This window comes from Nicotiana tomentosiformis, chromosome 6 (genome assembly GCF_000390325.3).
Source record: "Nicotiana tomentosiformis chromosome 6, ASM39032v3, whole genome shotgun sequence".
Lineage (NCBI taxonomy): Eukaryota > Viridiplantae > Streptophyta > Magnoliopsida > Solanales > Solanaceae > Nicotiana > Nicotiana tomentosiformis.
This window is the reverse complement of record NC_090817.1, coordinates 82,534,244-82,551,931: the sequence shown is the minus strand read 5'-3', so window position 1 is coordinate 82,551,931 and position 17,688 is coordinate 82,534,244. Positions and strand designations below refer to the sequence as shown.

Genomic DNA, 17,688 nt, shown 5'->3' with positions numbered 1-17,688 from the left:
AGTAAATGGAGCACACCAACACCTTCCGCTGAGCTGATAGCCTACTTGGAGGACTCTCAACCTGTCTATCGGGACCTGCGGGCATGAAACACAGCGTCCCCAGGTAAAAGGGACGTCAGTACAAATAAAGTACCGAGTATGTAAGGCAGGAAAAGCCGTATACAATAGACATGAAAGAAACATGGAGTAAAAGACTCAACCTGTACGTTTGAATAGCTCTGTGAATCATGAAACATTTATAATGTCATGCATATGTGTATAAATGTCATACCATTCATAGGTATATGCGTACATAACATCATTGAGCCTCTGAGGGCATCCCATCATATCATCTCGGCCACTGTGGGCAGAATCATCAACGTATACTAGCTGATCAGGTGGTGGTGCGTATATAACGCCGTAACCTTTTCCCATATCCCATATACGTATAATATACACGTATATAACGCCATCTGGTCATGGGTCAATGTACATTTATAAATGAATGAAATTCATAAAAAGTGAGTTAATAAGATCTCTCAAAATGTCATAAAATCAATATACCTTCGGATAAACTTTATCAACTATGTATTTTTCTGAGACCCATGAACAGAAGATATAATAATAAGACACATAGGGAATCAAGAACATAGGCACTTCTAGTACTTCTATGAATAGAGTCATTTATGAAAGTTGTGCATTACTCGTTTCGTTTGTATCGTATGGATCATGCCAAAAGGAAAGAAAGAATAGCCTTAACATAATTGAGACGATTCTCTTGACAATTACTCTAACACACGTCAATTGCGACAAAACATGTAACGGCAAGATCGAAGTAGGGTAAAATCTGTATGAAAAGATTCTACCGTGATCCCTTAGTATTTGAAATTCACGTTGTTATAGCATTATAAGGGGTTCATATGAATTCCTTTTTAGAATTCTCATCCGTTACTAGCAAGCATTTATATTCCCTTAAATGATGTAGGGAGGTGATTTTATAATAGTGAGTGGGCCCCACTTTAGGTGATGACTAGCAAACAAATTCCTTAAATAGGTCACCTAGCCCTTAGCCAAAGAGTCATTTGTTACATAAATAACTTGCTGCCACGTTGGGTCTCCATTAACCTTATCCATCATTTCCTAATTAGCTAGTTAATCTCTCATTAAATCAATAATTAACCAATATCCCACACAATTAAGTAATATCCTAATTTACTTAAAATACTAATCACTTTTAACACAATTTATATACCTTACTATCATAGTCATGTGGTACCTTGTATGACACTAGTTCATAAATACCGGGTATTATAGCTTGGACTGTATTTTATCCCAAATTGACAAACTTTAACGAATACTCATTCTTTGATTTGTTTACCCTCTAATCTTCAAGGCAATCACTTATCACTTGTTACAAATAGCATAAATACTTATAACCTCAAAAATAATCTCATTCCCGAGCTTACGTCGATTAACTTACGGCGAAACTTTAACGTACGAAATGTGGGATGTAACACTTACGACGAAACTTTAACGTACGAAAATGTGAAATGTAACAAATACTACGGGATATAACATCGTCGTAATACTGCGGAGTGTAACATCGACGTAATACTGTGAGGTGTTACATGCGCCATGTTGAACTAGTAAATAAATCATTACAAGACAAATACGTTCAGTCCTTTTTAGTTGGACAAGACAAGTCGTGCACTTAATTTGTACTGTTTTTTTCGAACTGTTGCATAACGCATATTTTGCATGCGCCATGTTAAACTAGTAAACGAATAATTATGGTATAAGTGCGACAGGCCTTTTCAGGTGGAGAAGAAAAAACATGCATTTAATTTGTACTATTTTCTGAATTGTTGCATAACGCATATTGTACATACACCATGTTAAACTAGTAAATGAATTATTATGGTACATGTGCGTACATGGCTTTTCAGGTACAAGTGTGCCATGTGGACAAGATAAGGCATGCATTTAAATAGCGCATCTTGTACGATACGTCATGTCGAACTACCTCCATTTTCATTCTTGATAAGCAGAACTATTATATTTTTTGAAGTTATTCATTTAACCAAGCTTTTCCAAAATGACTTACCTTTAATAAATTGTTTAAGAAGAGGCAAAAGGGTGAAGGTAGCTCAAAATATCCACATGGCATGGGTCAGAAAGTGAACATAATTGATCCCTTTCTTGAAAATAAATATGCTATGTTGCTATACTGATTTGGTAGATGATAAGTGGTATGGTATTTTACGTCCCGTAGAAAATAAGCCCGCATATATATATATATATATATATATATATATATATATATATATATATATATATATATATATATACACACATACATTATTGAGGGGGAAGCGTATTCTACAAAGTCTAAAGGTGTGCGAATTTACGGTGAAAACCAACAGTGGGTTTACCTACACTCAAAAAGGTGCGATTATGAGTTCTTATGTAGTTGGCATGGGCTAGATATACCACAAGCATTGTAGGATATATTCCAAACTTACACACACATGTATGAACCAGAAGTTATTCGGCATTTGATGAAGGAAATCTTAGAAATGGAAAAGGTACTAGCCGTTCATCATGCACTGGATGATCTTAACTACTTCCAAGGGACTGAGGATCAGTATTGGGCTTTATTAGAGAATAAATCATAGAGATGTTGATTTTCCTGTGGAATGGAAGGGTCTACCAAAATATCTACCAAAGACGTTGGATATCGGAGTGCCATATTATTGTAGAAACAAAGCAAGTGATCTTATTCATGATAGTGATGAAATACGATAAATGTGTGATAATTGGGGGCGAAATTATGATGCCCTGGGTCCGGACGGATGCAAACACGATGTTGACGAAGAAAATGACAATGAAGACCCCGACGACAATAACAATGAATTAGTGCCCAACAGTGACAATAATGACGAATGAAAATGTCTTATTTTTTAAATTTTATATGTTATGTTTTCTATTGAATTCTCAATGCTAAGTGTCAATTAGAGTTAACACTATTGGAAATACAATTTTATTTAATTGATATTACAAACACACCTATTAAACACACTGCTAAAAATACTAATAATATGCCTGATAACTGCCAATATTGGATGAACTTCCACTACGAGCTGAATTGCCACCGCGTCCCAAACCGACTATAGGACATTTATGGCGATTGTGTCCTGTTTGGGAACATAGACCATATTTACGTGCGTCTATGGGATCTCCAACATTAATTTGGTTCAATATCCACATTCTTTTTTGCACTCCCCTGCTACACAAAAATGCCTTGTTACAAACCATTGCAAATGGTTCCAGCGGCCAAAAAACTCAGAAGCCAATGGTTGGAAGTACCCGCTATAGATATTTGTGTATACAACTACACTATATTCTCTATCAACATACCTCGTCATTGTAAATCCGTTATGTTGGAAGCACTTCATGACATGAGAGCATATCATGTAATAAATTATCCATTTACAACATGAACATAACCGCGTACTCTCATTGATGGGGTGGGTATTATTACCGCGGCCTTGATGCAAACTGATTCGAACTTCAAAAATATTTTGGTCACTGTAATATTAGAAATATGTATGCCACTGCGACCGCTTGCTATGAGGCTCAAACTGTTGCATCGATTTTGGCATAATTGGAACACCCCTTTCAATCAAGGAGGATGAACTGTGGAATCTATCAACAAACCTCTCCGCTAGATACTTCAATGATATCTGCACTATGCCAGTGACTGGAAGTCCATAGGCTGACTTTAACAACCCATTGAAAGATTCTGAGACATTTGTATTTAAAATTTCCCATCTTCTGTCACTATCCTTCTGCAGAGTCCATTTCTTAATCTCAAGATCCCTCAACCAAATATAGGCTCCTTCGTCTTTCTGCCTAATCAATTCCATCCGCATCAAGAATTTCCTCTTTTGATGATTTGTTGCAACCAACAACATTAGATCATGCAACCTATTATTCGGATAAACCCGCTGGAAGTTAGTCTTCAAGTGACTAACACAGTAACAGTGGTAGCCATACGACTCCTTCCATTCATCCAAAGCAAACATAAACCTTAAAATGACAATGTGTCGATCATATATTAGACAAATACCTGAACATTGTCTCACAATATGCTCCTTCAAGTAGTTTAAAACTATGTCCAAGTCTCTTGACTCTCATTGACAAAAATACCAAAAGCAAGGGGAAATATTTGGCCATTAGAATCTACCCCAACGACAATCAACATCTTTATATCGTACTTCCCGTCCACATATATATTGTCCATAGATATTACAGGCCGACAATGGCAAAACCATCATTGGATGGTTTAAATGCCAGAACACATATCTGAATATGTTTTATGGAATGTCAGGACATCAATCGTGCTTCCATTCAACAACTGTCCCGAGATTAAAGTATTGCAAAGCAACCATGTACCTCGGTAGAGCAGCAAATGACTTATCCCAGTTGTCATAAATAATCTCAAACGCACGTTTATGCCTAAGAAATGCCTTTATTTTTATAATGGTACACCCTTATACCTATGCAATTAATGTTATGCACTCTTTCACCTTGTACCTTATGGACGACTCAATGGGTGGAATCAAGACAAGGAAAATCAAATCAACGTTCAGGTTAAAATGGTTCCCATTGAATGTGTCCATATTACAAGTGCTTGCCAATGTATTTACCAACCACCCACATATTAGTTTTTAACTTTCTTCCACTCAGCATTGACTTACAACCTTGGTTCCATCTACAAACTACCTTATATCATTTTTTAGATGACTCAACAACCTCGATCTCACGATATTTTTTTATGTTGTAAATTTGCACCGCCCTACTGAGGCGAACCTTGTCATTGAAAAGCATATTTTTGCATAGCTCTATTGGTCTACTTTCATCTCACATTGTTGTACGAATATCATAAAGATACCTTGTAAGGGCATCCACATCCGGCATACTTGGCAAGTGATCAAGGTAGGAAATCTCCCTTGAATAAAAGGGCACATGCAACTCGTACACCGTTGGTCTAACAGTTGGTGGAGTCTGCATATACGGAGTATGTTGAGTGGTGGCATCATATGATCCGTCGTCAAATCTGGTTACTCATTGTCACTCTCATATGTGAAGTGTGGTTCCTCATCATCGCTCTCATTAGAAGGGTGCTTCATCGCCTGAATCATCAGCATTGATCACTGTCATCTTCCTCACTATGTGCATCTGCCATATCCTGATTCAAAATATCATCATCGCCCAACTGAGTTAGGACAATACCATCACGTTGCTCATTTTTCCTGCACAACTAATCAAATAATTAATATTTTGTACATCTCAACATAATATATTAACTTTAACACTAAAACGTATCATTCATAATTTGTAGATAGCCCATGATGCACATTATTAAAATTACTAATGACTCGAGGATGGACCAGCATGATCCATCCCTCCAAAACTAGATAGATTCCAACTGTTGGTTGGCTTATAACTTGTAAAATTTATATTTGGCCGGTAACCCCTATGAAAGATATAAGAGTTATTACTATTATTATATATAAAACAAATAGTTATACTACAACAAGGTAAATTATAATTTATCTCAACATGTAAATTCTGTAAATTTGGTGACCTTCCATGCTACTGCATTTGCGAGAAATTATGCCCTCACTCCTCGTTAACCTGTGGAGATAAGCTTAGATCGGGCCAGACTCTTTCGTACGAAACCTGTTCGGATAAAATAGCTCCGAAAATACCACCAGATAGTTGACTGTTAGCCTTAGTTTGCGGAACATTAGTATTGGTGACGTCTTCGAACTTTACGTACATTTACAATATGCTTAACACAAGAAAAACCATGTACTCATCCGGAGTCCTCAAACAATCTTGCAGAATTTCATTGTTATCGATGTTAAACTAGGCATAACAAGCTACATCTTGTGGAGTAAGAGAATACAGATATCTTTCGATTACCTTAAGATTAACCGAACATTTACTCACACTCATTCTTTTACAAATTAGAGATACCAATTTGTGGTACTCCAATGTGAGTGACACCTTAACAATATACTGTGTAGACAACAATAGTGCATCAAGTTATTCTCCACCACAACCTCACCGCCCCAATATAATGCAACCCTAATTTTTCGCTCATCAGACATCATAGCAAGAATCAAAGAGAACTTTGTATATATTGATGAAAATGAAGGGATGTATAAAGGATATTGAAGAACAAAGGAAAATTGGTTCAAATTTTTTCAAGAATGAATATTCGGCCTTATAAATTTCTTAGGCACGTGAAATGTCCATATAGCGCATGTAATATATGCGTTGTACACATAGCTCATGTATTACATGCGCTATAGTGTCAATCATCACGGCAGTCATAATATGCAGTATAAATGCACTATACGTTAACGGGGTAACTAGCCGTTAACGTATAGCGTATGTAAAATATGTGCTATATATAAAACGGTTCTCATCTCTTTTTCATACCTATTTTGATTTTTTGAGTTCAAAAACTTGTTATTTAGGTTCCGGACTCTCTTAATGATGCTTAAGGCAGAGAACACAGACTATGAACAAGGAGTTGCAAATATTTGTGCAATGTCCTGTTTTTAAGTACCAAACCCTAAGTGAACCATAAAATTTATAAACGATAACAACAATAGCTAGCCACGTAAAGTGATGACGAAAACTTGTAAATATTCACTAGATTAAAATGACCGTTACATGTAACTGCTCTTATTTCCTCTCCTTTTAATATTCACAAATCATAACCGTGGAAAGAAAAATAGAATATTTATAACCGACCCCATACTTTCCGCACCATAGAAATACTGTGACAACAATTCTCTCTTTCTTTCCCCTCTATTCTCGCTCCTTTCTTAAACATATTTAGCTCTTCATCAAACTTACTTTTTCTTTCGACTATGATAGCAAAGATTCGAGAAATAATTATTGTATGAGAAATGGAAGCAAGCAAGAAAGAGGGGGTGTCTTGTACCAGGTTACAGAAGAAAGCACCCTCTTCTCTACAACTAGAAGATAAGATGAATGTGGATGGTAATTTCAGAGTGCCTTCCAATTTCATGGAAGAAGCTTCCTCTCATTGTGCCATTCCTTTGTTATCTCCACTTATATTTTCTAGCACATCTCTGAATGAAAATGTCAAGTGTGATGATAACATTATAAATGGAAAAGCCAAACATATCATTCAGGGAAATAATGCTCCTATGGAGAAAGGTGGATGGCAACATCCTGCCTTAGGGACATATACAGAACCTTCGACCATTTTCGCCTTGTTTCAGTCGCAATGTGCCCTTGCCAACTTAGGGCGTTAAGGTTTATAGTATTTGATTGGCTCCTGCAGTTGTATAACCTGGTGAATTAGACGTACTATTTTCCAACTTAATGTGAATTGTTTTCTTTTCTTATGATATTAATAAGTCGAACCTTTTGCTCTTACATCATAGTCAGAGGTTAAGGATCGCGTAGTCTGTTTGTGTTGTTTACCTTTTAAACATATTTTGTTTTCTTCTTGGTATTTCATTTGATATTGTGTAAATCATGCAACTATTTTTAGGTGCAAAGGTCTTTCTTGGCTTCCTAACAGTTTGAGAGGAAACTCTCCTCCTCCTTGTCGTCATTAATAAAGTTATCATGTTTTGGAAACCAAATGGATGATCATTACTTGATAAAAATGTGAGGGGGCAAAATTTTAATATCTTACCTATAAAAGAAATACTAGCATAAATTTTACTATATGAGTCACATAACCAACATTACTTATGTGAGTTTAGTTTATTTTTTGACAAATGAGTTAATGTTCTTACTTACTTATTTTAAAGCATAAGCTAAAAAAAGGCAATATTTAAGTCTACTCTCTTTCCTAATTAGAGGATTAACTAATGGACAATAAAAGAAAAAGAAAAAAGAAAAACTCTCCCAAGATCAACGATTTCTAGGTCTGCTCTTTAATAAAAAATATTTTTAATTGAAAATCTAATTTCTTAGGATCCATTCTACGATGAAGAAGAAAACATACACTTTGTGCTAAAAAATATGAAGGAACACTTTGCTGAAGAAGTATAGGCTGTGGGGGACTGTCACGTTAGCTGTTTCATCCTTTTCTTTTTAAAACTCATTTTCTTTTTTAAGTTTGACATAGTTATTCTTTTCTTGTACTAAGTAATTGAATTATTAGACAATGCGATTAGAGATATTTTAGTGTAATTGCTATTCTCAACTTGTTTATTGCGTTGAAGACTGCATAGATCATAATGCATTCTTTCACCTTGGTTTGCTTTTTTTCTTTATTATAATAATATGATAATATAATAAAAGAGATCTTTTTCTTTCTTCTTTTTCTTTTATTGTCCATTAGTTAAGCCTCCAGTTTGAAAAAAGAGTTGGCTTAAACATTGCATTTTGTAGCTTATGCTTTAAAATAAATAAGTACAAACATGAGTTAACTTCTAAAGAAATAATTAGACTCGTTTGTTAAGTGACTCACATATTAAAATTTCTCGCATCTTCTAGATTACGGTGAATTCCTCTACGTTTTAGTTTCATTATTTCTTCCCCTGGTAACCAATCTTCACCAGTGCTGCAAATCACTGCCTTCCACATGGATTTTCATTATCCACTCACTTAAATATAAATAAATCAAAGTCAAAAGGAAAGTGAGGTCCATTAATGCACATCCGGGGATATAGTAACCAATGTTTACACCAACCCATGTCAATTTACCTTTCATGGTTACATAATAAATTGAGATTATAATCTGTGTCGATTAACTATATAGATTAGAGATGCATGTGCAATAAAGAGACGTAATGTAGGTGTGAACAAACTTTTTCCGATAAAAATACCAACAGGCTAAAGACTTGATCTATTTTGAAAATTTTCTTCTTTAATTTCCATTTGCTAACACAGGGGTAAGAAATGTGCAATAAGGTAACAAACTATGTCCTAATATATGAATGAACATCGCACTTCATCGAAACCTAACCTTCCTCCCAAACACCAGTAAGAGCTGCAATTAAACTCAATTGTTACAAGTCACATATCACAACACATGCAAATTGGGAATATATTGGCATGACTGATCCAAGAAGTACACAGTTCATGGAACTATCCTAGAGGTATCATGAGCACAATTCAGCTAAAATAACAGACAAGAGAGAGAGAGATACCACTGTATTAAATTAAGCCAAAATGTTCCAAAGGCGTACGTACAACACAGGAAAATTATACATTCCTCTCAGATCAAGTTCAAAAGCTCAACAAGTAATCCATAAGGCCAAGCAGCAGCTCTTTTACTATATATATACACTCGGCCAACCAAAAAACTTCTCTAGCAATGAGCATTAAGCAACTTAGTCTCCTCGAGTTTTAACTTTCACTAAAATGCCAACAACAAAATAAGTAATCAGCTTGATTGGTTCTTCAATTTGAGCTCCTTTACTGCCAAACCAGGTTTTCCTTCAACTGCCTCAGAAGTCAAACTCTCCAGTTGCCTGGACAAGTAACCAATGAACCAAATAGATCAACTCATGGATAAAAATAACAGTAACAATGACAAGGGACCTTTTTAGCAAAGAAAATAAAATGCAAATCAGAACAAAAGGTTCTAAATCCAACCTTATTGAAAAGAATGTCTTTATTATTTATGTGCATTATGCCATCCTTAAGGGTGCATTTCCACCTGCTCTTTGTACGTGTCACCTACAGAAGCTTGTATCAAGTCAGCTTTGTAGCACATCAAGACTGATACGACACTTTTGTTTTTCATGATAAACAACAGAATGGGGCATACAAAATCTTCCCCTCAATACATTAACAAAAACGATATTTTAACCTTGTCAAACTGAGCCAAAACTAGATGCGCTGTGTTTAGATCCTCCCCTTGGTCCACATCATCAAAATCGTCGTCATCGTTTTCGTTCAAGGGCTCATCATCATCATCAACATCATCATTCTGAAGGACGGGAGCAGGAGTAGGCGCTTGCATATCTAAAGGATGTAAAGAAGAGATTGCAGCAGCATCAGAAGGAGGATAAGTTATAGCCATAAAGACTATGTAGCTGAGAAAATTACCATTTGGTGCTGGTGTGTTGACTATATTATAGTCTTCATTGACCACCCCTTGATAACCATAGATCTTCAAGTTGGAAAATAACAAATAAGGTTACTAGAATACCATTCGAAAGCTATCAGATTTCATGTTTGTCAAATAAATATGACAAGGAGAAGAGAATAAAGAAGTTCTCATCTTCACTCCAATAAAAGAGCTAGAAAGCTTCCTCAAGCATTATACATTATAGGATAGGCACAATAGTAAAAACAGAGAGAAACATGCACACTAAGCGACACTTCTACCTATTAGTTGATCATAGTCCAGAACTGAGGACAGAATCTAGGAATGGATGCGCAGCTAATTATTCGTGAAAAAGATAACATATCTCAGTCAAAAGTAGAATAGAGTAGCATTAGTTATTTATTTACTCACTTCATCATAAGTTGTATAACCAGGTGACTTTTCACGTAGGTTAAGAGAGAAAAAATTCAATAATTTGTTATAATTGACTGTTTAAGAAAATAGTAGGAAAATGTGAAAGGGTATGAGATTGCACATTAAATTCTGACTGCCCTTTAATAATAGAATTGCTTTCTGATATAGTGGCTTCGCCATTGAAGGAAAACGAAGGTTTTTGTCCTGGTCAAACTAAACAGAAATTAGGTCAACCATAATGGATCAGGCCATGCTGCTCTTATGAAAACAAAATTAGTTTCTCACTTTTTTACAAGTAAAAGAAAACAGCATTAGTTTACATTGGCTTGAATTCTTAGATATAGAAATTTTGGCCTTCAACCATAATGGGTCAGGTAGTTTGGATGGGCAAATCAAGCAGAGATAACAGGGTCCCATTTATGAGAGTAAGGTCGTCTGCTGAAAATTCATATCTAAAGTTCTATACAACCATGTAATTTTCATCCAAAATCAGTGTGGGAGGAGGAAGAAGAAGAAATTTTGCTGGATTTCTCCTGCTGGATCTATATTTGCACCACTTTGAAAGTAGGGACAAAAGTTGACCACCAGCCCTTAAAAGGGACACTTGGTGAAAGTTTTCGCATAATAACTAAGGTCTGCAGTGTCTTGGGGCAGCTCCAAACCAACCCAAGCATGCCTTATTCAGTAGAACACTGATTCAATGCTACCCAATCCAAATACATGCATATGTTATTTCATTCAAAAGAAAAGCATGCATATGTTATCTGTATCTCATTGAAATAAGCCCTTTGTCCACATATACACCCTTAAGCACTAAAAATACCTTTAAAAACCTGTGTTGCTAGGATACGGGTGCAGGTATCCGATACGGCTGTACGTCTAGGTCAGATTCTTTATCACATAAATTTTAGGATTCGGGGACACGGATCGAAGTACGGGTAAGGGTGTGGGTGCTGGGATATCACTAATAAATGTATATTACGACATATAAGTATGGGTGTGTGTGAGTGTGACAATCCCTAAATCAAACCAAGTACCCAATTAACCTATACTTCTTGGCCATCGTCAAAGCACCCAAGTTAGGTGACCAAATCTAGTTCGGATCCCACACCCACACCCAAATAGTGTCGGATCGACACGAGTACAATAGAGATTTTGAAGGATCCGAGCATAGTTCAAAACTCAAAAGCATTTGAAATTCATTCTGTGTGAAAGGAAACTTTCAAGGCACCCAAAAAATTAAAATGCCACAACTAAAGCAAAAACATATACATAGCTATGAATGGCAGGCGGTGCGGTGCGGTGCGGGTACGGGGTGGGTTCTGTCTGAACCCGCACAATTTTAACCCGCCCCGCCCCGCATAGCATAGGATTTAAATCCGCATTCACCCGCCCCGCACTCCACCCGCATTCACCCGCCCCGCCCCACAAATATTTTTAATAAAAATTCTCTCTTTTTCAGAAAGCTAGACTTAAATCTGATTTTTTTTTAAAAACAATTAATTATATCCAAATTGTTCTCTCTCTCTTTCATATACTTAGCTTTTTTGAAGTAGCCTTTTTGCTTGTCATTGCTTTTAAGTGCACAATGTATCAGTTCAGACGGACATAATTAAATATATAGTTTTTAGATTAGGAAGCAGAATTATCTTTGAAAAGAATTGGGGCCAGATCAACCTAGGATAAAAGAAGATCTTCATTGTATATACTAATTATTTTAAGATAATATTAAAGAAGAAATTAAAGCAGTTCTTTCTTGATAATTGCAAAATATAATAGAATATGTGTAAAGAACTGAACTGATGCTTGGCTCGATGAGAACAATATGTTGTGAGATTCACACATGTAATTTGCATCCTCTAATATACAGTACAGTCTGTTAGTTCAAAAAATTAAATCCCCACCCGCGCCTCGCCCCGTGTTGTTTTTTTAATTTAAAAATTGAACCCGCACCGCCCCGCTAACGTTCAAACCTGCCCCGCCCCGCACCCGCACCGCCCCATTGCCATCTCTATACATAGCACATGGATGAAAACTGCAATTAAAATGCCGTATGTGCAATCAAGAGGGTAACTATGCTTGAATAAATAGGACAAACACATGATCTTTGTATAGCAAGTGAATATGACTTTGGATGACGATGATACATAAAAGAAGAAAACTTACATTGGGTGTCGAAAGCGCTTCGTCATAATGGTCGGTTGGACCATCAACTTGAGGAATTCTAGAAGAAGCAGCTTGGATAGACGTCACCAACTCAAGCTGAATATTGCTGCCTTCACCATCCTGTATAGGACAAACCAGTACATCTTGTTCTTATTCTAGGTTGGAATTTTAATTTGGAAAATAGAAACATAATTCAAAAGGGTATCATGAGTTGCAGTGCAACTAATCAGACAAGTAGGACACCACTAAGCTAATCCTCTAATTTTGAAATTCCACACCAAGAGCTCTATTCTTAACAGTGTCAGCAACTCCACTCTGTTCTCCTTGTAGGAGTAAATCTTCCAAGAAATGACTCCTGATATCGACCAAGTAAGCAACCTGCTTTCTCTTCCCACCCCCAACCTAACCCAAATGAGAAGCAGGGATGAAAAGCCGGAAAAGCGGAGGTTTTTACATCCATGGATATAAAACATATTTCACCTAGTATTTAAAAGTGAATGTGTGCTCATACAAGATTGAGTATTTTTTTATAGGTAAAAGATTGGATATCATATTCTACAGAGGGTGCAAGCATGACATATAGATAATAAAATGAGCAAATGTCTTCGGTGATAGATTGCACATGTCCAATGTAAGGTGTTAAAATGGGACAAGTTAGACCTAAAATCACATGGTAAATTGTTGTTCTAAAAGACCTACAATTTTGTTGAAATCAATAGCTAAGTAAAGAACAAAATGGAAGCAACACACAACAACAACAACAACAACAACAACCCAGTATAATCCCACTAGTGGGGTCTGGGGAGGGTAGTGTGTACGCAGACCTTACCCCTACCATGAGGTAGAGAGGCTGTTTCCAATAGACCCTCGGCATCCTTCCCTCCAAGAACTCCCCACCTTGCTCTTGGGGTGACTCGAACTCACAACCTCTTGGTTGGAAGTGGAGATTGCTTACCATCAGAGCAACCCCTCTTGTCTATTGGAAGCAACACACAGATATAGGCAATACTAATTAGTTGGAATTAAGGTTTGGTTGCTTTTTAATTAAGGTTTCGTTGTTGCTACACTCTAATTAGAGATAAGTCCGGCCCAGCATTGCATGCACCTTGACTATCCACCAGGTACCTCCTACCTCCCACCAGCATAGGTACCGGGTGACTCTGTCCACCAAAACTTAGGCAAATGGAGGAAATCACCTACAGTGGATTGAATTAGGCCAGATAGAATACAATGGTTACAAAGGATACATACACCTGATCCAAGCTAGTTTGGATTTGAGGCCGAGTTGATTGATTGGAACATTTTGACGAATTCAAGACATCATAGCAACCAAGAGACAACAGAACCTCTAGAGAACAAAGCAAAGCTTGATGTGCAAAATCACAAGTTTTACCCATTCGGAGGAGCTTATATTTAAACATTTTGGGTTGTACAATGTTACATTTTTGTCCAGTTGTACCAGCCTTGAACTCTTGACTTAGTAGTGTGAAAAGACTCCCTCAACCACTATGACAAAGAAGTGTTACATTGTTTAACCACACAAGTACAAGCTCTTCCCGCCTACATTTAAATAACCTTGGCCCCTCTTTAATTCCCTCAGACAAATGCTCACTCCAGCTATAGTTCTCATATGATCACAAGTCTTGTTTGCTTTAGTTATCCAAGAGTTAATATCATAGGTTTGAAATATAAGTAAGTATCTCATTCAGTGAATAAGCAGCCCTGCCTTCATGATGTCATATATTGAATCTGCAGCACCATCCTGTTGAGGTATGTATCCCCCATTGTTATATTGAGATGCAAAATCTTCCCTTTTCCGCTTTCCAGCAGCCGTCATAAAGAAGTCCTGCAATTTAGCTGACATCAAGACCAACTCTGAACCAAAGTTAACATGTTCTGTAGAGGCAGTATGTTACGCACAAATCCAAGGGAAAGGGCAAATTCAATGGTACAATGGTACAGGAAATTGACATAATACATAAATAGACGTGTTGCTTGTGTATACATGAGGGTTGAGAATTGCTAGATTCAAATCAAGCTCGAATATTTCCTTCCCTAGAGCTATATACATAATACTCAATTGCATCCAACATGATGATATAAACTCAAAATTATGCAGACAAAGCATCAAACACCTACCTCCTCTTCCCCACTCTAAAGAACATAAAACATGTGTTCAATACACAGCAACATTCTGATTTAAAATTATGTATTTAGGCAGCAATGCATTTACTACCTAGCGAAATTACTAATTTTTGCTTTGAGACCAATAAAAGCAATAAAACAAGGCAGATAAATAAATTCTAACTAAAAGTTATGCAAGCCCAGTCAGCAGCTAAACAACCTCATGTTCCTCACCACCTTATAGTTATTACAGTGACAAAAGCTAAGAACGCTTTCTAAAAAGAAGAGTGAAAAGGGCTACATGAGAAGGGCAAGGATCCTTTCTGAACTCCTAAGATAAGTAATTGTACAACAACAACATACACAATATATTCCCATAAGTGGGGTCTGGGGAGGGTAGTGTGTACGCAGACTTTACCCCTACCATGTGCCGGTAGAGAGACTGTTTTCGAAAGACCTTCGGCTCAGGTAAGCACGGTAAACAGCAGTAAAGAAATGCAATACATAAAAAGAAATAAATTATAGGAAGGATACACACGCTATATCTATAGTCGGTTCAGGTATGATATCGTGATTTTAAAAAAAAAAAAGAAATTTCTTTTCTGAATTAAAGAATGCACTTTGGAACTCCCAAGATAAGTAACTGTACAGGTTCCACAAAATATTACAAAATCAGTTTGGAAGTGTCCAGTGAAAGAAGGATTATCTTTAACCTATGAGAATGGCATGCCGAAACAAAGTGGACTACTTTGCTTTTAGTTGCTCTTGCTGCACGTCTACTTGTGAGGAAATGTTGCAGGTATAAAATTCAAGATTAGTATATATAATATATAATGTGTGTGTGTGTGTGTGTGAAAAACAAGAACATCATGTGACACAATTTACAAGAACAAAGATGTCATGTGGCTTTTCTTTCTTTAGCAAGTATATAGAAGCATAACATTTCACCTGGGTCATGGGTTGCTGAGAAGCTCCGCGATCAACTTCTTCTCGTCCTTCGACATAAGCTGCAGCAGGAAGAAGGCAACTAACGTTTAATATACGTAATGCATCAAAATGCTTTGCTTCCATGGAATATATTCAAATATTTTCCTCACCAACATTAACATCAAGGGGAGGCCTTTGATTCAACCAAGGGGAGGGTGGTTGCTGCACAAGTCAAAGCAAACATTTTCAATACCATACTTATCTGGAAACCAAAAATACTTGCAGCAACAGAAAAATGGGAAAGGCCATCAAATCATCCTATTAGAAAAACTAAATGTGGTATGGCAAACATAAATCTTAAAAAACAGATTCATATTTCCTTTGTACAGAATACAACAAGGAGATAGTTAAAATGCCTACCATAAATGGACTAGGTCTCCCTGGACCGCCTTTCATCTCAGTTGCACCACCAGTATCATTTAAAGAAGAGTACTCATTAGGTGTAAAGGGAGTACTGCCACCTGTAGGAATATTATACATTGAGCTGCTATCTGCTGTTCCAGGAAGAGGTGTTTGGGCAGTTCCCGGGAGGGGCGTCTGCGCTGTTCCAGGTAGCGGTGTCTGGGCGGTACCAGGCAACGGAGTCTGCAATGGAGTCTGCAAGTGGAGAATATACATGTGTCAATTTATGAACCCATGAGATGCTTGCTTTTAAATAGCTAGTAAAATCGGTACTCACGGGAGGAAACAGTATATCGGCAGTGGGAGTTTCATACTCCTCAGTGCCTTCATAAGGCACATTAAGGTCATGAACAGGGGTTGTTATTGGACCTGTCCCTTTCGGAGCTGAATTCCTCTCTGTTGTACCCAATATAGCCCCAGCATGCATCATTTTCATCTCCCACAACTGAAAAATTGCCATTAAACTATCAAACTTAAAACCATTAAATTCACCTAATTGGATCCAGAAAAAGACCCAATTACTAATCATATCAACCAACAAAAACCCACTAGAATAGTAACTAATCTGCATTCAGCTAAATTAAAACCCTAGAAACACTGCAAATTTCATAAATCGCGTCATTAATTTGCTAATTAATGAAAAAATCGATTGAAAAAGAAAAGAGAAATTACTCCTTGGAGCTCGTTGAGGATACTCTCTCCGGGACCACCGTTGTTGATGAACTCATCACGGACCTTGCTGATGACATCTTCGATGACGTGGATGTAAACATTGCTCGTAGTCGAACTCGCCATTCCTCCGAATCTAACTTTTATCAGATAAATTGACGGATAAAAATAAATAACGATCTTACGGAGCTAAACCCTAACCGATTGGGGAGAAATTAGGGCCTAGGGTTTTCGAACGCCGGTGAAGGGTTTGAAGTGAACGGAGCGGCGGAGAGAGAGATTGAAAGGATAGGGGAAGAGCGGAAGTGAGAAGGAATAAAAGAGTGGAATATAAATAGGTTTGCATCCGATTAGTTGCGTGATATACACGTGTCGAGATCTGGTAGCTCCGAACTTTTCTGTCTATATTGGGGGAAAATAGAAATTTTAGAAATTGGGAGATTTTTAAAAGACAACGACATGGGTGGATCAGTTTAAGCGGCCCAGAGCTGCGTCACCGACTCACCCACTAGTATTCCCAATTTGCCATATAGTTCTTTTTAGAGGTATTTTCAAAACCACTATTAATTAGTGATCATTAATTTCCTATAACTATCATATACAAAATAATTTTTTATAGCTACTATTTAATTATTACAATAGTATATTCACATATATTCGCGTTGTTGTATTCATGAATACAGTCAATGGCGGACCCAAGTGGTGGCTAGCAGGTTCAACTGAACCCGCTTCATAAAAAAATAATATTATGTATGTGTATAAATTAGGATTAAAACTGTGTAAATTTTGCATAAATATTTTATTTGAACTCACTTGACAACTATTAT

General features: G+C 36.8%; 1 protein-coding gene across 1 annotated transcript; it reads right to left on the bottom strand.

The window, feature by feature from the left end:
- Nucleotides 1-9,183: 9,183 nt before the first annotated feature.
- Nucleotides 9,184-17,168, bottom strand: LOC104113697 (transcription initiation factor IIA large subunit-like). The gene is made up of 11 exons (XM_009623949.4): nt 16,865-17,168; nt 16,470-16,637; nt 16,151-16,387; nt 15,901-15,952; nt 15,752-15,810; nt 14,406-14,525; nt 12,680-12,799; nt 10,099-10,162; nt 9,860-10,014; nt 9,643-9,726; nt 9,184-9,518 (listed from the first exon to the last, which is right to left on the bottom strand). The coding sequence occupies exons 1-11, from the start codon at nt 16,985-16,987 to the stop codon at nt 9,495-9,497; spliced, it is 1,206 nt and encodes a 401-aa protein (XP_009622244.1). The 5' UTR covers nt 16,988-17,168; the 3' UTR covers nt 9,184-9,494.
- Between the last annotated feature and the right edge of the window lie 520 nt (nt 17,169-17,688).

Coding starts and splice junctions, on each gene's coding strand:
- LOC104113697 (XM_009623949.4), bottom strand. CDS start 16,987: ATGGCGAGTTCGACTACGAGCAATGTTTACATCCACGTCATCGAAGAT. Junction 16,638..16,864: donor TCCTCAACGAGCTCCAAGGA/GTAATTTCTCTT, acceptor GCAATTTTTCAG/TTGTGGGAGATGAAAATGAT. Junction 10,163..12,679: donor AAGCGCTTTCGACACCCAAT/GTAAGTTTTCTT, acceptor TCCAACTTGAAG/ATCTATGGTTATCAAGGGGT.